The 25,820-nt window shown below is 38.8% G+C and overlaps 2 protein-coding genes and 1 non-coding gene across 5 annotated transcripts in view; 2 read left to right on the top strand and 1 right to left on the bottom strand.

The window, feature by feature from the left end:
* Nucleotides 1-9,848, top strand: part of NEMF (nuclear export mediator factor) — a 52,436-nt gene extending 42,588 nt beyond the window's left edge. The window contains exons 26-33 of the mRNA XM_068545675.1: nt 784-937; nt 6,116-6,193; nt 6,328-6,525; nt 8,120-8,152; nt 8,977-9,077; nt 9,176-9,219; nt 9,300-9,379; nt 9,638-9,848. Coding sequence (XP_068401776.1) covers nt 784-937; nt 6,116-6,193; nt 6,328-6,525; nt 8,120-8,152; nt 8,977-9,077; nt 9,176-9,219; nt 9,300-9,379; nt 9,638-9,715 — 766 coding nt within the window. The 3' untranslated portion in view covers nt 9,716-9,848. The remainder of the gene's footprint in view (nt 1-783; nt 938-6,115; nt 6,194-6,327; nt 6,526-8,119; nt 8,153-8,976; nt 9,078-9,175; nt 9,220-9,299; nt 9,380-9,637) is intronic.
* On the bottom strand, nt 1,567-23,280 carry KLHDC2 (kelch domain containing 2). 3 transcript variants are annotated; one of them, XM_068545686.1, is made up of 14 exons: nt 22,651-23,280; nt 19,629-19,708; nt 17,804-17,921; nt 15,258-15,373; nt 14,876-14,957; nt 14,624-14,707; nt 14,017-14,097; nt 13,882-13,940; nt 13,361-13,470; nt 12,892-12,964; nt 11,692-11,779; nt 11,544-11,596; nt 10,470-10,511; nt 1,567-1,974 (listed from the first exon to the last, which is right to left on the bottom strand). In XM_068545686.1, exons 1-13 carry the CDS (start codon nt 22,801-22,803, stop codon nt 10,472-10,474), a joined length of 1,137 nt encoding a protein of 378 aa, XP_068401787.1. In that variant the 5' UTR covers nt 22,804-23,280; the 3' UTR covers nt 1,567-1,974; nt 10,470-10,471. The 3 variants fall into 3 exon arrangements, with proteins under 3 accessions (XP_068401787.1, XP_068401782.1, XP_068401784.1); XM_068545681.1 differs by lacking the exons at nt 1,567-1,974; nt 10,470-10,511 and adding an exon at nt 10,980-11,304 and having other exon boundaries at nt 22,651-23,278; XM_068545683.1 differs by lacking the exons at nt 1,567-1,974; nt 10,470-10,511; nt 22,651-23,280 and adding exons at nt 10,980-11,304; nt 20,099-22,642.
* LOC137752684 (small nucleolar RNA SNORA11) lies at nt 16,134-16,259 on the top strand. The gene has a single exon (XR_011071261.1). It is a non-coding gene; the product is annotated as a small nucleolar RNA SNORA11 (small nucleolar RNA).
* Nucleotides 23,281-25,820: the final 2,540 nt, after the last annotated feature.

Consider the following 25,820-nt stretch of genomic DNA (forward strand, 5'->3'; position numbering starts at 1 on the left):
TGTAATATTCGAAGTGCTTTGGGGAAATGATAGATAGATTGAGGTGAAAGGAACAGAATATTCATGTTTGTGAACTGGCAGATAAGATTGGCAAAGTGAGATTGGACTAAAGGTGGAGAACCTAGGATGACAAGCTAAGTGTTTTGGACTTATCCTGAAAGTGATGTGAGGAGGACTTTTGGAAGACTTTGAATGGGAGTGTGACATAGGTAAACAGTTATGGAAAAATAATCTAGAAGTTCATGTAGAACAGATTATGGGGGAAATATGGAGGAAGTCTGGGTGGCAAGTGATAAGGACCTGGACTTAGGGCAGTGGCATTGGGAATAGAAGAGATCGCACATGAAAAATATCACAGTAATAGAATTTTCCTTTCCTCTTTAATCTGCTTATTTTTTAAATCCATTTATTCTGCTAACCAATCCACAAATGTTTTATTGAATACCTAACGTATGCCAAGGCCATGTTGATACGAAGACTACAAATCCCAGTGCCTGGCCATCAAAGTGTTGAGGGACTAAATGTGGCTACTGAATCAGGATAAGTCAAGGATGACAGTATTTTGAGCCTGGATGACAGAAAGAATGATAAATGCATGAGAGAAAAATTTTCAGCTTTTTCTTGTATAATGACTTGCACTTCTTGTATACTGCAGCCTGGTGATAACAAATTAAGCAGAAGCCTTGATCTCTTATATATTGCACATGTTCCCCTCCCCATGTAATTTTTTTAGGGTACTAAGAATATGAAATTCTTAGATGTTTCCATTTCATTTATATTTAGGGAAATGAAGAAAAAAAAGCTTCCAAGTGACTCAGGGGATTTAGAAATGATAGAAGGAAAGGACAAAGAAAAAGAAAATGTTCTACACATTGAAACTCATCAGAACACCAGCAAAAATGTCCCGGCTGTGCAGCCAATGAAACGAGGACAAAAGGTAATACAACTTTGGGGTGAGCTGTTAAAGTTAGTACTACATGATTCACAAATGAAGTTCTGAGGTGTAAATGAAACAGAAGATGTAGACAAAAGAATAATCCTGTGTGACTTCTTTTGAAAATTAGTTGAAAAGATAGTGTTTAGGGAGCATAGAGATCACTGTCCTGTTCTTTTAAGATCATCTGTACAGAAGCTTTCATGTTATGTAGAAGAGTAAGAGGAGATTGTGATTTATTTGCCAGAGACACTCAGCTAATAACTGGCAATGCTGGTCTCCACTGATAATTTAACTCAGTAATTTCTTTTTCAGTTATTAATGCAATTTTGGTTACAGTTCTTACATATTTTATAAAGGTAAGGAATGAAGGAAGAGGTAGTGGGTATAGACTGTACTTTAAAAAATGTTGTAGCAGTGTAAAGAGATTGTGAGCTGATGTATAGGTATATATTTAGGAAAATTAAATTCCTTTGAAATCTTAGTAAAGATCATGTTTTATCTTTCTTCCATCCATAGTAGTCAGAATTTCCTATGTTTTTTTCCAGTGGGCTTCATATAAGTGAAAGGATATACTATACATATGGAAGGGAAGAAATCAATTCATATTAATATGTAAATTCAACATGAAGTCATTCAAAAAAGAATTGAGATTTTAATTAACTTGATAAAGTAATTCTGAAGTTCATTTGAAAGAGTAAATACCAGAGAATAGCTAAGAAAATCTTTTTTTTTAAAATACAATTATTTATTTATTTATTTATTTTCGGCTCTGTTGGGTCTTCATTGCCGCACGCAGGCTTTCTCTAGCTGCAGCGAGTGGGGGCCACACTTCGTTGCGGTGCTCGTGCTTCTCATCACGGTGGCTTGTCTTTGTTGTGGAGCACCGGCTCTAGGCATGTGGGCTTCAGTAGTTGTGGCTCACTGGCTCAGCTGCTCCACGGCATGTGGGATCCTCCTGGACCAGGGCTCGAACCCAAATCCCCTGCATTGGCAGGCGGACTCCTAACCACTGCACCACCAGGGAAGTCCCAGAAAATCTTGAAAAAGAAGATCAAGGAACGATTTCCCTACTAGGTAGTAAAACGTTTACTGTTAGAATTATTAAAACAGTATGTGTTAACATAGGAACAGCCAGATAGAAAAGTGAGGCAGAATAAAATCTACACATAGAACCATAAATTGTGTATTTTAAAATTTAGTATTTGATAAAGTATTATTACAGATTGGGAGGGTATGAAACATTAAAAATTAGTGGCTAGTCATGTGTTTAAAAATATTGAAGTAAATATCAGGTGGAGAAAAGAACCATCAATAAAATTGAAAGACAAATGACAGATTGGGGGTTGGGGGAGCAGGGATCAGAGAAATGCTTATGTCAACAAGGGGAATTTTTTCACCCATCAAATTAATAGATAATGTGTGTTCAGTCATTCAATAAAAGTTTGAATATATACCATGGGAATTTCCAGCAAGAGTCCTAACAATTCAGGACTTCCCTGGTGGTCCAGTGGTTAAGAATCTGCCTTCCAATGCAGGGTACGTGGGTTTGATTCCTGGTTGGGGAACTACAATCCCACATGCCACGGGGCAACTAAGCCTGCGCACTGCAACTACTGAGCCTGCGTACTCTACAGCCTGCTCGCCACAACTAGAGAGCCCGTGCACCGCAATGAAAGACCTCGCATACCACAGTGAAGATCCTGCGTGCCACAACTAAGACCCAAAGCAGCCACATAAGTAAATAAATAAATGCTTTAAAAAAAAGAGTCCTTAACAATGCATTTGTCCTCTGACTCACTCAGCAATTCTTATTTTTAGAAATTTATCCTAAAAAAATCATATGTATGCACTAAGGATATTCATCAAGTTGATTTTTTTTTTTTTTTTTTTTTTTTTTTGGCTGCGCCACACGGCTGGTGGGATCTTCGTTCCCCACCAGGGATCAAACCTGAGCCCTTGGCAGTGAAAGCGCACAGTCCTAACCATTGGACCACCAGGGAATTCTCATAAGTTGATGTTTATAATTGCAAAAAATCTGAAAATCATAAATGCCTAATAATATAAAATAACAAAAAATAACATGGTGCATTTATACAATGAAATATTCTGCAGATAAGTTCCAAGGTGAATCCTGATGGAATTTTTACTAAAATACATTAAATTTTTAGATTATTTTGTGGAGAACTATCATCTTTACCATATTGAGTCTAACTGTTCGCGAATGTGGACCATAAGTACATAATATTTTATATTCTTCAATAAAGATATATTTCCTTTTGGAGTCTTGTACATCCTATCCCTTCCTACTTATAATTGTCTTACTTTTTGTAAATGGTATATTTTTATTTTTTGGCTGCGTTGGGTCTTCCTTGCTGCGCACGGGCTTTCTCTAGTTGCAGCAAACGGGGTTTGCTCTTCATTGTGGTGCACGGGCTTCTCATTGTGGCGGCTTCTCTTGTTGCAGAGCATGGGCTTTAGGCACGCGGGCTTCAGCAGTTGTGGCGCATGGGCTTAGTTGCTCCACGGCACGTGGTATCTTCCCGGACCAGGGCTCGAACCCATGTCCCCTGCATTGGCAGGTGGATTCTTAACCGCTGTGCCACCAGGGAAGTCCAGTAAATGTTGTATTTTTAAAACTTCCACTTCATGGTTATTAGTTACTGGTATATGGAAAGACAATTTTCATGTGTAGATCTAGTATTAGGCAATCTCACTGAATATTTAATATTTCATCTACAGATGAGATTCAGGCAGTCACTGTCTACAGATAACGGCTTTTCTTCTCTTCTAATCCTAACATCTATTATTATTTTTCTCACCTTGTACTGGCTCAAACATCAGTAGAGTGTTACATAAAAGTAACAGTAGTGTGCTTCTTTGTTATACATTAAAGGGACTATTTCTGAGATCTTTAACATTGTAGGATGTTTCTTGTGGGTTGCTGATAAATACCCTTTACAAAGGGCTACTTTTAATAATGATGAGTTAAATTTTATTGAATGGTTTTTCTGCATGTATTATTTTTCTCCCTTCATGAGTTAGTGTGGTAAATTACTTAAGAAAATCTCTTAAACTGGCCCCTAATACTGTCCTTGCCTGTTTTTGGTATCTAGGTGATACCAGCTTCATAAAGTAAGTTTGATACTTTTCCCTTTTTCTGCTCTCTAGTACTTTGTGTAAAATGGAGATTGTTCCTTGAAATTTTTTTAGCAATTGCTTATAAAGCCGGGCCTGATATTTAGGGATATATGGGTAGGTTTTTAAGTTCTAACTAATTTTTTTTAGTGATTATCATTCAGGTTTTCTGGTTTTTTCAAAGTTGGTTTTCCTAAGTTATATTTTCCAAGAAACTGTTCTTTTTATTGGGTTTTCCATTTCTTGGTTCAATTTATTGGTAATAGTGTTTATTTTATTCTTGGGGTTTTTTGTTTTTTGAGGTGTAATGTACACATAGTAAAATGCACAAATCTTGTTTTTAGCTCAGTTTTTATATGCACAAATATCTGTGAAACCACCACTCAGAATAAGACACTTGAATGTTTATATTACTCCAGAGGGCTCACCCTTGTCCCTTTCTATAAATAGTATCCCCACCAGAGAAAAACATTATTCTTTAATCACTGTAGATTATTTTGCCTGTTTTTGAACTTTATGTAAAAAAGCAATCATACTGTATATATTCTTTGGTCTGGCATCTTTCACTCAACCTTGTGACTCATCCATGTTGTTGTGTGTAACAGTAGTTCGCTTGCATTGCTAAATAGCATTCCAATGATGGATCTGCCACAATTTCTGTCTGCTGTATTGTTGATAATCGAAGACATGTATCTTTTAGGTTCGCAAGTGTGCATTTCTGTTGTGTATAGCTAGGAGTGGAAATGCTGGGTTATAGCGCACATATTGTGTTTGGCTTTAGTAGATATTACCAAACAGTTTTCCAGAGTACTTGGACCAATTTCACATCAAGCAGTGTATCAGAGTTCCAGTTGCTTCACGTCATCACTAACATTTGGTATTGTTAGCGTTTTTTAAGTCATTCAAGTGTGTGTATACTGAAACTTAATTTGGCTTTAAAAAGTTGGGTTGTCCAGCTTTCTCGTTGATTTATAGGAGTTCTTTGAAATCCTGAATACAAGTCTTTTCTTGGTTATATGTATTGTAACTACTTTTCATGTTTCAAGACTTGCATTTTCACTTCTGTAGTAGTGGGTTTTTTTTGATGTGGACTTTTTTTTTTTTTTTTTGTCTTTATTGAATTTGTTACAATATTGCTTCTGTTTTATGTTTTGGTCTTTTGGCCCAGAGGCATGTGGGATCTCAGCTCTCTGCCAGGGATCGAACCCACACTCCCTGCATTGGAAGGCAAAGTCCCAACCACTGGACGGCCAGGGAGGTCCCTGTAGTAGTGTTTTTTGATGAGCAGCATTAGTTAATTTTAATGAAGTCTGATTTATCAGTCTTTCATAGTTAGTGGGTTTTTGTGTGTCTTGTTTAAAGCAATCTTTAAAATTTAAAAAATTTGTTATTTGGGCCCTAGCTAAGACTAGTCAAGATAAAAAGTCTTTGAAGGTGAAGCCTGTATGTTTGTAGTTTTAAAAACTGCTCAGGTGAGTTGGATGTGTACCCAGAGTACAGAATCAGTAGTTTAACTGGTAAAATTCGAAGTATTAGATAGCCTCTACAATAAATACCCAGCTAAGCTTTGCTGCCTTATTTCCTGTTCTTCCTCTATATGTGTATCCTGATGCCAACCAAGTGCGATGACTTGCTGTTACTACTCTGCTCTGTCTTTACCTTATAATCTTGCTGTTCATGTATTCCCAGGTACTATGCATCTTTTAGTTGTGCTTTATTTCTTCCCTACAATTCTTGCTCAAGGTGAAAAAAATGTCTCCTTTCTCTAAATTATCTTAAAAGTAAACTTGTTTGTATTTAGAATATTTTGCATTAATTTGTCCTTACTCTTCTGTGTATCTTCTTTTTCCGCCAGATGGTAAATTGTTTGAGGGTGAGGACTATGGTTTATCCATCTTTATAGACTTCATGTTGTTTGTTATAATGGTGCCTTACTCAATAAGCAACTTTGACAGAAATAAAGTAGCACCTTCTCTTTACAAAACATGTGTTGACATTTTTTTACTGCTGAATTTTTCCAACCAAAATTTTTTTATTTTGTAGAGTAAAATGAAAAAAATGAAGGAAAAGTACAAGGACCAAGATGAAGAAGAACGTGAGCTCATCATGAAATTGCTAGGGGTAAATAACATCTAAAAACATTTTCTTCTTTTGTTTTTCAAGGGCATCCAGACCACTGCCTATCATATGCTTTACATTCAATACTTTGTTAAAATACTGACAACATTAACTGTTTTTCCCTCTATGAATTGAAGTCTGCAGGTTCAAACAAAGAAGAAAAAGGGAAGAAGGGGAAGAAAGGTAAAATAAAGGATGAACCAGTGAAGAAACAGCCCCAGAAACCTAAAGGTGGACCAAGAGTTTCAGACAGCATAAAGAAAGAAACTCCATCCTTTGAAGTTACAACTCATGAGTTACAAGACTTGGCTGTAGATGATCCACATGATGACAAGGTAAGGCTACCACACATGTGGGCTTTTGCTTCTTAATTAGGGTGACCAACCATCCCAGGGTTCCCAGGACATGGGATTTACAGTGCTAAAACCAGGATGAGTGGTTAACGCTATTCTTAATGGAAAGTCATCTTAGAAATACAACCTAAAAGACTAAAATTGCAGTATATAAGCATAAAAATGGTAGTGTTGATAGCTCATAAAGAGTTTATCATAAGCCATTAGAAAATTTTATGGAGAGGCTAGATTCTGGTGGGAACTTAGTTAAAATAAAACAGATAATTAGGATTATCTTGATGATGAGTGGGAAAGGAATTTGCACTTTTCTAGGTTTTTCTATAAGAATATATATATGTTATAGTATCCTACATGATGTTGAACCTAGCTACAGTGTGAGATGTTAACAATTTTTCCAGTTAATATAGTTGCCTAATTGTTCTATCAACTGAATACAAAAGCCCAGCCTTACGTATATCTTTTAATTCTGATTAGCTTTTTTTTTTTTTCTTATTTATTTAATTTATTTATTTTTGGCTGCGTTGGGTCTTTGCTGCTGCATGCGGGTCCCCTCCAGCTGCGGCGAGCAGGGGCCACTCTTCGCCGCGGTGCGCGGGCCCCTCACTGAGGTGTCCTCTCCTGTTGCAGAGCACGGGCTCTAGGTGCGCAGGCCTCAGTAGTTGTGGCATGCAGGATCAGTAGTTGCGGCTCGCAGGCTCCAGAGCGCAGGCTCAGCAGTTGTGGCAGACGGGCCCAGCCGCTCCGCGGCATGCGGGATCTTCCCGGACCAGGGCTCGAACCCGTGTCCCCTGCATTGGCAGGCGGATTCTTAACCACTGCGCCACCAGGGAAGCCCCCCCTTACGTATATCTTCTTGCATGAATATATATATCTTATTGAAATTCTGAACAAAGGATTTATTGTTTTATCAATTTGTAAAAAAAATTGTTTCACTTTGTATTTTTATTTATGGCAGTTAAAGCTTTGGTTGTAATTGTGTGCTCTATTCAGTGCAGGTAGTGCTTACAGGGATGCTAAGTGATACTGTTTTCTTTTTTCCCTGAACAGTGTTGTTTAGTAATATTAAAACTCATTTTTGTCCTCAAATTTTTATACTATTCTGTAAACCCTAGATTCAGATATTCAGAGGTGTTAATTATGAATGTTCTTTCATCAATAATAGATTATCTTCAGATAGATTTTTTTTAATGTGAATAAGCAAATAAAATTAAGCTTATCGTAACATGTGAAAAATTCATCCTAAAACTGTTGAACAGAGACTAGCAAATAAAAGTTCTGTTCACCAGAATTCTCCATTTTCTTTCCCCCTGGCAAACCTATCAAGCTTATTTGTCACTTTAAATTGTCCTAATAGCATTCACTACTTTAGCATATAGTCTGTGGAAGTCTTTTTTTTGAAACTTTAGGGAAACAGTCTCTTTTCTCTTTGAATGGCATTGCTTTCTGCTATATTAGATACACATATTAATTTACTCACAGTCTTATTTATCACTTGTTCTTTCTCCTCATAGTTTTTAATGGTTTGGAATTTCAATTTAAGTTATAACTGACTTAAAATTTTATATATTTGGAACAGGAAGAGCAAGATCTGGAGCAACAGGGAAATGAGGTATGATTTTGTATTGGGGTTCCTACTACAACACTAACTGCAATCCAGTTCCCAGAATACCTGACACACAACTTCTAACTAATTAAAACTTAAAACACTAAGAAAAGACTACAAGCTCTGGAGTCACACATTCTGGGTTTGAATCCCAACTTTACTACATATAACTACAACCTTGGAAACATTCTATACGCCTCAGTTTTCTCATCTGAAAAATGGGGATAATAATTGCCCCTACTGAGAGAGTTGTTTTGAGAATTAAGATAATATACATAAAGTGTTTAGAAACGTTCACTGCATATAGTAAGCACCAACTGTACCAAGTGTTTTGTCCTAAATCTAAATTTACTCCTGTTGTTAAATAAATATGGGTAATCTTGAATTCAGTCCACAAAACGGGAACTCTAAGAAGCCATAGAATTTCTCCTTAAGGACAGGCATGAGAGAAGACTGTTCTAGCCCAGGGTTTCCCAACTTTGGCACTATTAACATTTTGGAGGAGGTAATTCTTTGTTGTGGGGAGTTGTCCCATCCCTGGCATCTACCCACTAGCAGATGTCAGTCGTACTCTAGTTCCTCCCCCAACCTCGCTTCAGTTGTGACAACCAAAAATGTCTCCAACAAGTTGTTTCTCCCTTTCTCTTAAATGTTTCAATAGGTGCCATTTGAAAAATCGTCATTAAGCTCTGCTTTATTGCTCCGAAGGGTGTAAGACTGTTTATCAGAAAATGATAAAATATGTTGATTCTGACAGTGTTTTATTAGAGTTTCCTCTTTTAGGACTGGTATAAATTATTTTTATAATCGTTTTTATTTTCCCTTTTTAGGAAAATCTGTTTGACTCTTTGACGGGGCAGCCACATCCTGAAGATGTACTCCTGTTTGCCATTCCAATATGTGCCCCATACAACACCATGACAAACTATAAGTAAGTCATCATGAGTTTACTCAAACTGCTGCCACAGCACTGACTCATGAATCGTTTTGTAATCTCTATTTAGTAACACATGCAATTCCTTTTTAAAGATACAAAGTGAAACTTACTCCTGGAATTCAGAAAAAGGGAAAAGGTATTTAAAATCTTTTTTTGAATTATGTTTAAACATTTCTTGACTGAACAGAAGTAGATTTTTCTATTTTCTATTTACAGCTGCAAAAACAGCCTTGAATAGTTTCATGCATTCCAAGGAAGCAACAGCAAGAGAAAAAGACTTATTCCGCAGTGTAAAGGTAAAGTATTCCTCTAGAAACCTCTGGAGATTGGTGGTGCAATTAAAAATGTTAGCAGTTAGTTATTGCTTTGTTAGTAGATGGAACCCTGCAGCTGTTATTTTGGTAGAAAATGCGGTCTTACTAGAAGCAATATAAAACAAGTAAAATCATATTGGGTGAAAATTTTAGAAATGCCATTCTTTTGACAGCAGAGGACATATAATTGTCATAAAAGAAAATATGATTGTGAAGATACTCAACAATTCTTTTTTTTAGGACACGGATTTATCAAGAAACATTCCTGGCAAAGTGAAAGTGTCTGCACCCAATCTTCTGAATGTAAAAAGAAAATAGCTGAAATGAAATCCTAAAATATTTGAGAAGAGTCAATTTTGTATAGCCTTTTGGAAGTTCAGAGATGAAAACATCATGTAACAAGACTTCCGCATTTAAAAATGAACTAAACGTTGCCTTGTATTCGCCAAAAGGACTTATTGTTGTTTTTTTTCCAGTTTTATAGAGAGGAAACAGTGTCTGTCTATGATAGGATTTCCTAAAATACCTGTGGACAGCTAAATGCTAATTAATTGTATACATCTGTAGTTACCCTCCTACATTTTCTTGAAATTTGGGAGGTTAATATTAAGTATTCATTTCATGCTGTAAAGAAATGGAATAGTGAAGTGGCTCAACTGCTTAGACTATTGACTTGGTAGTTTACTGTATATAACGTGTATCTATTACAGGCCAATCACAAGTTTTTTTCCTGGTGGTGGTGGGGATTGGGGGTGGTTAAACATTTAGGATTAAGTAAGTCTTGAAAACCCTAGCAGTGAAAGAGTAGACTTTCTTCTGCCTTTACCCATATTAGACCAGATTTTAAATACAAATCAATCATTTCCATGACTCAGCTTAAGAGATAACAACACCTAGAAGAAATTGGTGTTGATAATTTCCATGCATTTATACACCTTTACTTTTCATCTTAATTTCTTCCTTGTAATCTCATTCAGCTCTGTACCAATTTATTTTTCACTTCTAGTAATTATCAGTAGCATGTTACAGAGTATCTTAACCTATAATATCATAAGTGCACTTTTAGGCTTACCACTAAAGACTCCTGACCCAGCTTTCTTCTTCTGTCTGTCTCCTAACAGAATGGAGAATAAAGTCATACATTATTTCCATTCCTTATGAGCTACAAAACTGTTACTTTTAAAACAATTAATTAGATAACAGCTGCCTAGAGTCAACATGAGCACTTGCCCCAGCCCCTATGCCGAAGCATTAAGGTCAAAAAGTACTAAACAGCTGTTGGTCCTTCCAAGGTTTCTTTTACCTGCTTAACCTTATCGAGAATATTTTTCCTTTTGAAGTTACTGTTAAAAACAAAAACCTTTATGTAGCCTAGTGTTGTAAATACAACATAATAGACTACTGTGCCATTAAAAAAAAATCTGAAATAGTCATGTCTTTCTTTAAAAAATAACCACCATTTTGATAATGGTAAGGATAATTAGTATAATGTTTCTACAGGTATATATCCTGATGTTACCAAATAGGAAATATAATAACCATTTTTTGGGGTAAAAAGCCCAAGTATTAACTTACTTTTGTTTTAATAGAAGACAGTTACTGGTGTTAAATACATTTATTGTAAACTTTAGACACAAAAATAGGTTCTCTAGGCCATTCACATGCACACTAAAACTAAAAAGCTGCAAACTACAACAATGCACATAATTATATAAACAATGTCACTCTGATGTTTACAGAATTGCTGTCCATGCAAGTGATCAGAGGCACTGTCTATGAAGCCTTAAGATCCAGAAGTGTTGTTACTACCGAACCTCTGATTAACACTGTGAAGTAAGTGTTTTGGAAGGCAGTTCCACGAGCTGGCTAACATTTCTTTAAAGCAAATGACTGCTTCTAAGCTTAGCCTGAAAGTGGACAAAGAAAGAAAAAAATAATTTCACTTTACGGTTTAGAAGTACATTCACTTGAAGAACTACCAAAAAAGAAAAAGCACTTTAAAGATTTTCATAGGAACTGGATAGTTTTATCAGTGAAGGCTTGCTATTGCCCTTAAATTATCCATAAACCTGTTTTTTCAAGAGCACTAATTTAAAGTGTTTAAGAAACACAATTTAAAGTAAGTACCAAGTAAAAAGTTACTTACCTTACAAGAGATTTTGGTTGAACTGAAAATATAAGTATTTCATTACTGTGTGCCTGAAAAACAGACATGAAGAATATATTAAAAGTACTTCACAAGAAAGCTTCAGCAATATTATGAAGTGTCCTTTAATAAAGGGTAGTGTACTTACAGCCCTGTGATGGACGAGAAGGTTATTGGCACACCCACCAAACACAATGACTTCTCCTTCATCACTGGCACAAGCTGTATGCCATAATCTACATTTAAAACAAAAACCTGAGTTTGAAGTCACCCTGAACACCAAACTGATCATTTATACTACAGAATAGAGATGATGAAATAAAGACTAAAGATCTTTAGTGCAGCCCAAAACATAATGGTGAGATGCAGTTATCTCAAGGAAACATAGCAAAAGCTAGAAAAATCAATGTCTGTTTTATCTGGATGTTACCATTTTATCTTTCTGGTCCATTCCTAATTTATGAAATGAGGAATCTGAACTGAACTGTTCTCTAGGTTTTTGTTAGCAATAAAAGTCTTACGGGGGATTAGTGGTATATGCCCTCTGCTTCTTTTCCTCTTTTCATAGGCAGGACCAGTTGGCCTCACACAAAACATCTGAGGGATGCTGACTCTGCCTGAGTGAACAAAGTCTCTTCAGGCCTGATAACTCTATGGAAAGAATATTTGTGCCAAATGACGTCTTAGCAGCATGACTGTACTTAGGTCAGAGGTGTGGGGAAAAATGCAGGCTGACATTATCCAAATGTGCTTTGAACACCAACTTTGACTGCATCATTTCCTTTAGCAGTCTTTGTAACAGTTCTTTTCGAGATTAACAAGAAAAATAACTATCAGTGTTTTAATAGGCTCTTTTTGGATGATTTGACTTCTTGATCTTTGTTATACAGCACAACTGCAAATCTGATTTAAAGTTCTTGATTCTCCCCCCCAGCCCCTCCCCCCCACTGCCATAAACATTCTTTAGGGTTTTGAAATTCTCTCCTTTCCAGTTCCTTTTTGTTTTTTTAATGAAAAACCTAGAAACAGTTCAACTCACTTGACTAAAGAGCAAGAGCTTGAGTATAAATTTTAACAATGTCAGTAATTTTATGATGAAGCAAAAATCAAAATCCAGCCCTATTTTTCAAACACAGATGATAAAAAAGAAAGCACTGATACTAGGATAACATTGGTTTTCTCTTCTTCCAAAAGCTACGATGTTAAACCTTAGTGAATGCTAGGGTTCTTATAATAAGAATGATGAACTGAATGCAGCCAATCAAATTTCCTCAATCATTAGCAGTCTTGTACATCTCTATGGACCTCATTCATTCAGCACAAGAATTAGCTTTTAAATAGTTCATACCTTGGTTTTTCAGTATAGGGATGATTAAACTGTATCCATTCGTTTTTACTGATGCAGTAAGTCCAAGCATCACCTGATTGAAGCAAAGAAAAAGAGCTATGAAGTATGTTATTCTGTTAACGTGACATTGATATTTAAAGAGCATAGCTTTAGTAAGAACACTAATAAATCAGATTTTGAGTAGATACAGAAAGTATATTTCCTTTCTTTTCCTGCAATTAACCAAGTAAGCCCTTTGCATGTTACAGCCCTTTAGCAGGGCAAAGTGTTCCAGGTCATTTTTTTACTGGACCAATGGATGTGTCATATGAAACCAATTATAGGTATGTTATAGGATCAAAATTAATAGCAAACCTTCTAACCAACCCTATAGCCTCCTGATAAATTTAAAATACTGATTTTTTTCAGCTATTCATATATTACTTATGAATGATATATAATAACTTCTTAATGTTTTTAAAGTACTTACTTAGTGGCTGTTTATCAGTGGTAAATCCTCCAAAGAGAAAGAGATGATCTGAAGAAACTGGTGTTATTGAGTGCCAAGATCGGCCAACTGGGCATATGCCTTGTGGAATTCTGAAAATAATAGCTAAGTTACAATATCTACATTTAAAAGCCGCTACTGTATTTAATGCAGAGAAATACTAAAGAAGTTTTCTTTAAAAATTTATATGGAATTTTGAAAAGAGACTTTAAAGAGGCTTCTTGGTATTAACTACATGCTTTAGAATGGACTACTTTCTTTGAAGGAAGAGTCAACTTTAGATCTTTTCAGTAAACACTGAGCACATGCTATGTGCCAGGCATAGTTATGGGAACTGAAAATTTTAAAATTCCTTCTTTAAGGATTTGGTGATTATGTTTACTTAAATTCATAGTTACAGAAAATGTAAGCAAGTACATTATATACTAATAATAGAGTAAGGGAAAAATCCATTGAAATTTCTTTGAAAAACTTTCTAAATAATTATCTAAAATGATACCTACAATTCATTCCACTCCCATGTATCCAGATTAAGATAGTGAAGATCATTCATTCTAGCATCCTAGAAAAGGATAATTAACTAGTTATCATTTTGAGTAATTCAAAAGCAAATCATTGAAACTGTTTTATATACTCACTCGATATCTGCCTCCAAACACAAAGCCTTTGTTTCCAACAGTTGCACAGGCATGGGCAGCACGAGGTGAAGGTGCTTTACCCTAGTAAAGTCATAAAAGCAATTTAATAAATAAGTGAACATTTTGTAAATACCAGAAAGAGTCTACTCTGGATGTGGGATAAGAACGTGCAAGACACTTGAGCTTTTAAGCTGAAGTGCAAACTTACAGTAGACAGCAGTACTGAAGGCTGACTAGCAAACTGGGAGTTTCTGAGTTACATTACTGAAGGGGATAGTTAATACAATAGAATGCTTGCTTGCTTTACTTTTATCTTTTAAAACAAAAGCTAGCATATTATATGACATCTGTGTCAGAGGAAAAAGAAATCTAATATTTGAGTAACTTAAAATTCCAATCCAGCACTAGGTCATTTATTTAATTACAAACAATACCACTTTAACAGCTATTAGATAATAGATGCTGGGCTAGTCTATACATTCATTAAACTTTTTTGAGTTTTAGACTCCTTGGAGAATAACGAACTGTCAATTTTACACCACCTGCCAACTCTCCTTCTCGTCTAAGCAGCCTTGCTTTAATAATTCATTATTCTTCAGTAACTCACAGTAGTTATAGGCTGGCTCCAGACAAATGTTTCAGTGTCTAAAATATGTACATGATCATTCCATCCTCTTGGATGACTTGAATTCTACAGAAAATAAATAAGAATCTGAGTTATTTTACAAGTAATGCTTGTAAAATCATATAGCCTTTGTCTGGCTTATTAACAGAGCAAAATGAACAAAGCTAATAGCAAACAAAGTGTATTATTTCAACAGACTAAGTAGGCCATATGCAAATACGAAACTTCATTTACCCAAAAAGATGTTTCATCAAATTCAAAAGTTCCCAATACTTTATCTTCAGGTAAATATCCATACCCTCCAAAAAATATTAACCTGTTTGATAAAAAACCAAGACATTAAAAAGTCAAACATCCACAGGATACAAGAGATTTTTTTTTATTTTGTCTTATCCATGAGTTGAGAAGGCACACTTGAGTATATAAAACTACTTATTCAAATAATAATGGCTAATACGGTTAACATTTATGTCTTAGGTGCTTTACCATCAATTCACTTAATCCTCATAGGCGCTCGAAGGCGTGTTCTACTGTTACAATGGTTATTGGTTAATGATACTTGGATGGCAAAGCACTTTCCACATAAAAACCCAAACCTATAGTGCTGCTAACTCACTTGTTTTTATATACCCAGACACCGAGTTTGTCCTTTGATGATGGAGGAATTCCTTGGCAGTCAATTCTTTCCCAGTGTAATACTCGGTCTGTAGACCTTGAATCCAGCATGTAGAACTGTCAGAAGCAATGATTTCAGTTAGATTTGGTTACATGAAAGAAATTCAACCTTGGCATTTAATTTTATTGCATTCATGCTAGTAAGAATGTCATCTAATTCAGTACTACTGAAAGTGTAACTGCAGACTGGCTGCTAGTCTGCGAAGTGTTACTGGTCTGAGTCTAGATAAGAAATTTCTGCCAGAATGTAAATTACCTAAGTCACTGTGTACCCTGTTTAGTTCAGCTTATTTTTTTCCCATACCACACTTTTTTGATGAAGGAATAGAACGCGTGTTGATTTACATTCTTGGCCTTAGATAGGCACTTTGAGTTGTACTGATCTAATTTACAGGTATCAGGATGGTATTACCAAAAAATCAGACTTAGTAATTCATCTTCAAATTCAATTTAACAAACATGTCTTAAGTGCCTACTTAACTCTAGGAGCTAAGGATAAATCTGAAAAGATTAAGTATTCGTCTGTCTTTCACATCCAGGTATTTAAATAAATCTTTTTTTTTTTTTTTTTTTTTTTTTACTTAGACTCCTAAAGCTTCCTTTCCTCAACTCTAGTCAGTTAACTGCTACCATTTCTCTGACCACTCCCCTAAAGCCACAGCTTCTCTTTTTCCCAAGCTTCCTCATGTTGTGTCAAACTTAGTTTTCTCCCCCTTGGCCCTGAAAAATACATGGCTCAACTACAGCCTACAGTAGCGCCTCACAAAACCTTTTAGGCACGGAACCCTTTCTTCAAACAAAATCTTTAGCAAAAGCCTAAATATAAAAATAAGGGCCTGAAGAAATGGCTCCTCTGTTTACAGCATACCCAACAGGAATCTGGGTTCATTGTGACAAGAGGCACAAAACTTGTGGCCTTCCTATGAGCAAATACCCAACACATGTCCCCCTGCACCTCCACGCGGCTGCTAGGCAGGACCAGTGGGACAGGGCTCAATATTGGAAGAAAAGCTACAGTATTTAGCGGGGAAGTTTGCCACCTAGAGCCTGTCAGGTCCACTCATGCATGGGCCATGAATGGTCTTACAGACATAAAGGCTTTGAACCTCTCTTTTCAAGGAAAAAGAAAAGAAAAATAGATTCCAATTATGCCATCTGGAAAAGGCAGAACTATGGAGACAATAAAAAGATCGATGGTTGCCAGAAGTTTGGGGGGAGAGGAGAGATGAATACACGGAGTACAGAAATTTTTATGAGCAGTGAAATACTTCATATGACATTATAATGATGGATATATCTCATTATATTTGTCCAGACCCACAGAACGTGCAACACTATTCACTTAAAGTGAACCCTAAGGTGAACTGTGAATGAATAGATAAATTAGATAAAAATAAAAGTGGAGCTACACTTGTTAAAGTGGAGGAGGAAGGGGCAGTCTGGAGCCTGCCCAACACCATGTGCTTCTCTCACACATCCCAAGGCATCTCAAAGAAATCCCTGGAGTTCTAGAAGCGCAGTTTGAAATTTGAAACCACTTCAGCCATATGCTCATCTACAGCAAATCACTTGGCATGTCCATGAACAAGATATTTGCTTATACCTCTGCATCTTGGTACTTATATCTTGGCTACCCCTTCCAATTGTATGATCCTATTCAAGCATCACCTCTTCGGTGAAGACTTCATTTTTCTGTTCCTCTGTCCTACCAAACACAGTGGTAAGGATTCTTTTTCAGTTTCAACAATTTTTACTGAGCCATTACTACGAGCTGACTCTGTGTTTCTCTTTATGATATGCTACTGAAATCGTTTACTTATATGTGTCCCTTCTAGAATGTGAGCTCCTAGAGGCGGGGACGGTGTCATTCATCTCTGTCTCCATGTCTAAGCAAGTGCTCAGCATTAAGGTGCTTACTAAGTTGCCAAATAAATGAATTTTTAAGAGTCTATCTATATCACATGCACCTTTCTGACTGCATCTGTCTCTTACTGGCCGGAGAGAAAAACTGATACCTTTTTCCTATTTGGTAAAGATGCAGACTAAGTCTGAACAACAGTATCTTATGGTGCCATGTTATAGGAATGTTAGTATATAAAATCTGTCAGTGTTAATTTCTCCTTATGGCTTTTTGAGTTGTGGCCTGTTAAATTTTACCCTGCCCCCCCCTTAACTGCATGTTTTCATTTAGTTTACTAATACTCATCTAATACTCCAGGGTTCTGAAAGAACAAGTAGCTGCAAAGAACACAAAGAAAAACAACCTAGGAAGTTACTGCACACACCTTACCAACCAAAGCTGATTTTACAGAAGGCCCAGGTAAATACCGGCTGGTAGACAAAAATACTAAAATGCACATTCATACCATAATCAAGTACATGTATTTTTTAACTGGAACAAGAATAAGTATGGGCTAACCTTAGAAATCTGAAGTTGTCTGAAAAAGAACAAAGTTGCCTTAAACCATAATCCTTAGAAACACTAACCTTATTCGTATTGCCTCTTGAATGGTGTCCTCCAAACAAGTACAGCACCCTGTCTACACACACAGCACAGCTTCCTGACATAGAAGGAGGAACATCACCCTCAGTGTTAATTTTTTTCCTAAGGGGGAAAAAACTGAATGTAAATACATTTCCCAAAAAGGAAGAAATGCAAAAATCTATTCATTCTTCTAATTCTATTCCCACAATAAAAGAAAAAATAAGCGGGCTGAGTAGCTATGTCGAGGGTCTCTTCTAGCTCTAAAGTTACTTAAAAGAATGAACTCATCCCTTTCACTCATTCCACAGGCTGTGCCAGCAGGTACTACACATGGCAGCATGGGAGGTTCTAAAAGCCTACGTGTCATTTTATTATTCTAGGAGCAAACCATCTTACATTTCTCAAACTAAATTGTTTGCTTTTCTACTTACTTGGCCATAAATGATGGCTTTTTGTTTTTGAGTGGGCCAAGAACCCAAAAGAAAAAACACTTCAGTATCTCAGTCCTGACAGATTAATAGGTGTTTTTAATTCAGTCACCTTTTAGCCATTCAAACGAATCTGTTTCGGACCTTATGTAATACTCCCAACACTCAGGTAGTGCCTACTATAGGCCAGTCTCTCCTCTGAGTGCTCTTTACATGTTTTAACTCATTCTGAATCTAAAAGTGAATCTGAATCAAAAAGCTAGTAATTCTAAGATTCAGAATATTAATACGACACTCAAGGTCTTTTGCTCAGAATATCACTTCATCTATGCTAACTAAGCTTTAAGTTTTTTATTTGTTTTTGGCTGTGCCATGCGACACACAGGATTTTAATTCCCCAACCAGGGATTGAACCCGTGCCCCCTGCAGTGGAAGTGCAGAGTCCTAACCACTGGACCGTCAAGGAATTCCCAAGCTTTGTTTTGATAGGCTTAATTTGTAAAATTCCTTATGGGGCTGAATTGTTAAAAGAAAATATTAGAATTTCCATATTAAAGGAATACTATTATAAATGTCCAATTCTCTAGAAAAAGATCATCAAACAGCTAGATTAACACTGACTGGCTATGTGCAAAAATAATCCTGGTTTATTTTTAGTTGACCTTTTAAATCAAGTGGAACTACTATTCTCCTAGTTCTGAGATCTCTAATATGCTAAAGAATGTAATGCACAAAGTTTTCACAAAGCAAACCATGGGGAAAACTACTTTATAAGTCCCTAAACACGGCCAACCCAGTATTTTGAGAATCACATTAATTCTGCTAAGAACATACTCGAGTAATACTGGTATGAAACTGGCAAAAGGTCCTTTCAGAATATCCACAGTTTGTATGCAAATTTAAGTTAATTTTGTTTTTTAGGCAAAACGTACTATTTCAAAGGGATTTGCATAGAAATTTTAATATTAGAGCTCATTAAAATAGAATACTACCTTTATTTCTAGCAGATACAATCTGGAAATTCTTTTCTCATTCAAGATAGCACACAACAAAGACAACATCTTGAAAAAAAAAAATATATGGAACTTTTATTATATTTCCATTCCAGGATTTGAAGCCTCTACCTCTTTAATATTACTATAATACTTGACACAGCTCTGAATAGAAATTTCTTCAAGGTCATAAAAGCATCTAGTAATTACTGAACTACTAAAGAGATGCAAAAGCATCTAAGCTTAGCAGCTAAGCTAAACTAGCAGAACACTGTTTTCAGAATATATAGATAGCTTAGCATCTTTAATTAAAGTATTTTTATTCATTAGTGTGGGTTTTACAGAGTATGTTTTTGTTTGCAACCTTTTTTGGATTTTTTATTCCCCCTCATAATATCCACAGTTACCATCTTCCAGTCTCCATGTTGTAGATCCAGAGTTCTTCTCTAGGCAGATAAAAGTCATATAATCCTCTGACTTGATTACTCTAAGAAAAAACAAAGAAACAAAAAAAAATTGCAAATATAAAAAATAATTTGTATTCTAAAGAGGCACTATTGTATATTTTATATATGTTGTATACATATTGTATATCTTATTTGAGATACTGAGAGTTATGAAAAGTTAAATAGGTTATAACAGTTCTATCAAATGCACAATCCTCCCAGCACCATGCCACATACTCAAGGTAATGCTTAATATAGACAAATTTTTGATACAGCAGTTGTAATGGTGCAGGAAGTTAAGAGATCTTCAGGTAATCTCTAAGGCCACTTTATCCTGAATAGTCCATGCACCAAATCTCACTTGCATGACTTCATGGGAGATTACCTGTGCCATGGTCAGCACGCTAAAGAAAGGTCTGCCTTGAACGTACCTGATCCTTGGGGCTTCCCTCATGGCGCAGTTGTTTTACGAGTCCGCCTGCCAATGCAGGGGACATGGGTTCGATCCCTGGTCCAGGAAGATCCCACATGCCATGGAGCAGCTAAGCCCGTGTGCCACAACTACTGAGCCTGCGCTCTAGAGCCCGCGAGCGACAACTAAAGCCCGCGTGCCTAAAGCCCGTGCTCCGCAACAAGAGAAGCCCGCGCACTGTAACAAAGAGTAGTGCCCGCTCGCCGCAACTAGAGAAAGCCCACGCGCAGCAACGAAGACCCAATGCAGCCAAAAATAAATAAATAAAATAGATAAATTAGAAAAAAAAAAAAAAAGTACCTGATCACTAACAGGTGATGTAGAGTATTCTAGCCATTCTCCCCTTTCACCCATCCATTCTCCACCAAGAAGCAGAGAGGGCAGAACTGAAAATATTAAGTCCTTGTGCAAAATTTTGTTCCTTGTTCTGATCCAGTTCCCTTCAGGTAACAGACTGAGCTTACCATATGCCAGAACTAGCTAAGTGCTGTCCATGGAGTGCTTTATTTAATCCTCACAACCACCGTAACAAATAGCTGGCACAGGTTTTTCAGAGAGGAAGGTAATTTGCCCAAGGCTGCTTAGCAAGGAATGGTGGAACCAGAATTCCCGCCTCCTTTCCCTGCATTTCCAGCTTCAGCCACTGCCTGAGCTCTCCAGCCTTTGAACCACCCTGGCCACTTTCTGAACAATGTCGATATACAGTAAACTGTTGCAGTTCACTGAAATGGGTGTCAGAGTCTTACAAGCTTGAGTATTACAGAGAATAGAACAGCTGGCCATGTAAACATTTCTCTTTCCACTCCACCACTTAGGAAAGGAAAGGCTGGAAGCAAGATAGCAGGCTGACCTGGAATACATCAGGCTGGTGGGAGGAGGAAAACTGACTTCTGTGTAGGAAGCTAAGGTTTATTGCCATCAAAACAATCTCCAAGGGCTGCCTGTTTGTGGTACTCTTAGGGTTCTAGCCAAAATGGGGAGGATGGCCTGTTTTGGAACCACCAACTTACTTCATTGATCATGCTTCTCCACCTGGCCTCAGCCCTAGGCATCCAGGCCCTCCACAAATCAGCTTCAGAAATCTTCCACCCTGACAACCCTCCTTCTGCCCACCTTCCTTCTTTGTGAAAAGTCCCATTCCCTCAACACTGCTGAGTTTTACAAATAGAATTACGAATAAAGTAGTTTAGGCTGAAGACTAACAGGTTTACTTTTCTCCAAGGGAATTACTTACGTTTTAATTAAGGTCACCACATACTGGCCACCTTCCTCCTACCAAATACTCTCCTCTGAACACATTCATTGGAGGCTGGGGAAAACATTCCAGATTAATTAGGACTGGCAAAAAGGAACCAAATGAAGTAATCAGGAAAGCTTTATCCCATCTATCTTTTGAGAGTCATCTCAAAGACGGTCAACTATGATCAACTGTACCATAAGCTAAAATCTACTACCAGAATCAAGAAGTGCTTCCAAGTCATGGAAGGTACAGGTGTAGCGGACTAGATTTCAAGCAAATGGGGATGGGGGGAGATCATTTTTAAAACCAAAAGAGACTAAAAAGAATATTTTCGGTAGGAATAGATCAGAACCACCCCAGCAAATGAAAATAAGACGATTCTAGAATGTGGAGTGCTACTGGGAACCTCTAAAAGCAAAGGGCAGAACTAGTGAGAAGGTTTAAATAGGAGACACTTGGGTAGGATTTCCAGACAGAGGAAAAGAGAAGAAATGCAAGTAAATGCTCTAAACTGGTAACTAATCATATTGTTCACGAGTAGGGGTCAAAGAGCCGCACTCCGTAGTTAAAAGTTGTTCCTGTTGATTTTTTTGGTTACTTCTAGAGCTTTTCCATTAATTTTCTTAATAGGGATTTCTTGTGAAAAACATCCTTTCTCAGCTGAAACCAAAAGGAAAATAGCCCTAAAGCGTTCCAATAACACTGGGATGTAGCTGGGACACCTGAACAGGCGGGAAGGTTCAATAAGACGATTCCTGCGGCCTTTGGGAATTCCGAGGCATTTTCCTACACTGCCGTCTCCCCATAAGTGGGCCACGGTATCAGTGGGCCACCTGAGCCCGGCTCCACAGGGTAATGTGCTCCTAGGTAGACCTGATAAAGGATAAGAGTGATCTCACACACCGTTACCTTATACACCCCCAACCCTTTTAAATAAAACACGTTTCGCGGTCCTGCACCGCCCGCCGTGCCCTCCCCAGATAACGCCCGGATGTCAAACAGAGCGCGCTGGGCGGCCGCGAGCAGCGCGGGGCGGGGAGCGGGCTTTGTAAGCAGAAGGCGGGCGTGACAACAGACCAGGAGGCTTGGGACGGTAGGGAGACCCGTGGGAAGATTCCCACACTCGCGGAGGACAAGGGACCAATGGGCGGAGTCGCGACGTTGGGGCGCGGGAGGCGATCGGGTCGGCCGCTCTGGTCCTCCCGCCGGCCCGCCGCCCCCGACCCAGTAACAGCCGAGCGACGCCCGCCGCGGCCCGGCCACCCACTGACCTTGTAGCCGCCCCAGACGAACATGTGGCGCCCGTCGCTGACGGCTACGTGGCCGCTGCGCTCAGCGGGGCAGGCGAGCTCCGCGGACTCGTAGCCCTCATAGGCCGGCCCCGGGAGCTCGTCCTCCCGCAGGTCCTCGTAGCCATCGGCCATCTTGAGGCTGCACTTCGGCTCACCGACAATCCCCGCACCCGCGACGGAGGAAAAGACAAAGGAAAAGGAAGGAGACGCACGGTGGCGCGAGGCGAGGCGGCGACGGCGAAAGGCACGGCTTTAGAGCCGCTCCCCGCCGCCCGCGCTCGCGTCCTCCCGGCCCGCCTCACCGAGGACGGCCTCTCGCCGGCTGGCGGGGGTCGCGGGCGGGGGGCGGCGAGGGCTCAGAGCCGGGAGCAGGACGGGCAGGGGTCCGCCTCGGGCCGGTACCTGCTTCCAGCCCTTCCGCCCCACCTCCAGCTCGCTTCTCGCCGCAGACTGCCTTTGTTTACGCCGAGGCAGGAACCGCCCGTTCCGCTGACGCCGCCCGCCCAGCTCCGGAAGCGCGGCCGACGATCAGCTCCCCCAGCGCAGGGTCGTCCCGCCGCCTTCTCCCGGACGGCCCGGCTCCGGGGCGCCCCGCCCTCTTCTTCGCCCGCCGAAGTCTGGGCGCAGAAGCTGGAGGCACTTCCACGCACACTCCGCGCCTCCCTTCACTACAAGGATATGCTGAATTAGCCAGATTCTCGCAAAAAATGTTTCTTCCCAGAAGGCCTTGTTTGATTGAGGGATGTTCTCAAAGGGTTCACAGCCGGGAAAGGGGTAGCAAATTGCTTAACTAGTAAGTTTCTGGTCTCAGGGTCTCCAGAGTCAGTGCCCTGTCTTCCCGATGACATGGGGTGGGGGTGGCTCCTCTCCTCTCCTCTCCCAGGTGGTCCCAGCCCTATTGCTGGGCGGCTTCCCGGCGGAGGTGCCGCTGGGTGCGCGTGGCATTTCTGGGATTGCGTGCCACCCCGACTGTGCCTGCAGAGAGGTTCACGACATCTCCTCTCGATAAGGTCTTTTGGTTCAGCTGAAATCTTAATTTACTGTTGCATCCTCCACCCAGTTTGGAAAACTGCTCAAAAAGTGTCTCAGAAACCTTCACCACCCAAGCCTTCAGGGAGGAAAATGAATCGTGTTCACACAGATACTGTTTCCGCTTACAATTAATATGACACTTTTCAGAAACCTTCACCACCCAAGCCTTCAGGGAGGAAAATGAATCCTTTTCACACAGATACTGTTTTCGCTTACATTTAATATGATACTTTTCAATTAGGTCAAGAGAAAATTAAGAATCATTCTAATCTAAATTTGATTCCTCACCTGTAAAACGGGGTTAGACTCGACTGCATCTTAAATGCCTAATCTAACGGTGCCTCTACACTTGGATGTATTTGGTGAGAGGAGTGTGCTTTATTATCCTCTCCCTCCCCCATCTTCACGCCGGACCATTATGTAGAATACTTCAAACAACAACATCAAAAGGCTTTTCTCACTAAAATTTTCGGAGTATGTAATTTCTTCCCTAGCCACTGCCCCTGTGTTTACAACTTATCAAAATTTGCGGGGTGGGTAAAAACAGTACTGAGAAATTCATAACAGTGAGTGCGTATATTAGAGAAGAAGAAAGATCTAAAATAAATCACCTAAGTTTACATCTTGGAAAACTAGAAAAAGAGGAACAAATTAAATCCAAAATAAGAGGAAGAAAAATAATGAAATGATGAAAAGAAAGAAACCAATGAAACTGAAAACAGGAAATCAATAGAGAAAAGCAATAAAACCAAAAGCTGGTCCTTTGAATAGATAATGAAGTCAATAAACCTCTAGCCAGGCTAACTAAGAAAAAAAGAAGACACAAATTACTAATATCAGAAATGAAACAGGGGACATCACTATAGATCCCATGGACATTAAAAAGATAATAAAGAAATATTATGAAGAACTCTATGCCTATATATTTGATAAACTAGATGAAATGGTCCGATTCCTTGAAAGACACAATCTGCCAAAACTCATATAAGAATCAATAGATAATCTGAACAGGCCTATATCTATTAAAGAAATTGAATCAATAACAGCCTTCCAAAACAGAAAGTAACAGGCCCAGATGGGTCCATGGATAAATTCTAACACACATTTAAGGAAGAAATTATCTACAATCTCTTTGAGAAGACAGAAGCAGAGAGAATACTGCCTAACCCATTCTGAAACCAGTATTACCCTAATACCAAAACCAGACAAAGACATCACAAGAAAACAACAGACCAATATCTCTCATGAACATATATGCCAAAATCCTCAACAAAATATTAGCAAATCAAATCCAAAAAATTAAAAAAGAATTATATACCACAACCAAGTGGGACTTATCCCAGGTATACAAGGCTGATTCAACATGCAAAAATCAACCAGCGTGGGACTTCCCTGTGGCGCAGTGGTTGGGAATCTGCCTGCCAATGCAGGGGACACGGGTTGGAGCCCTGGTCCAGGAAGATCCCACGTGTCACAGAGCAGCTAAGCCCGTGCGCCACAACTGCTCAGCCTGTGCTCTAGAGCCTGCGAGCCACAACTACTGAGCCCACGTGCCCCAACTACTGAAGCTCGCATGCCTAGAGCCTGTGCTCCACAACAAGAGAAGCCACTGCAATGAGAAGCCCGTGCACCGTGGCAAGGAGTGGCCCCCACTCACTGCAACTAGAGAAAAGCCCACACGCAGGAGCGAAGACCCAACGCAGCCAAAAATAAATAAGTAAATAAATTAATTTTTAAAAAATCAACCAATGTAATCCACCGTATCAACAAGCTAAAGAAGAAAAATCACATGATTACATTAATAGATGAAGAAAAAGCATTTAACAATATCCAACACCTATTCCTGATAACAGAAAAAAAAAAGCTCTCAGCAAACTAGGAATAGAGAGGAACTTCCTTAACTTGATAAGGAACATCTACAAAAAAACCTACAATTAATATTATCCTTGGGCTTCCCTGGTGGTGCAGTGGTTAAGAATCTGCCTGCCAATGCAGGGGACACAGGTTCAAGCCCTGGTCCGGGAAGATCCCACATGCCGTGAAGCAACTAAGCCCGTGCGCCACAACTACTGAGCCTGCGCTCTAGAGCCTGAGAGCCACAACTACTGAGCCCACGT

The sequence above is a fragment of the Eschrichtius robustus genome, chromosome 1, assembly GCF_028021215.1.
Source record: "Eschrichtius robustus isolate mEscRob2 chromosome 1, mEscRob2.pri, whole genome shotgun sequence".
NCBI classification, from domain to species: domain Eukaryota; kingdom Metazoa; phylum Chordata; class Mammalia; order Artiodactyla; family Eschrichtiidae; genus Eschrichtius; species Eschrichtius robustus.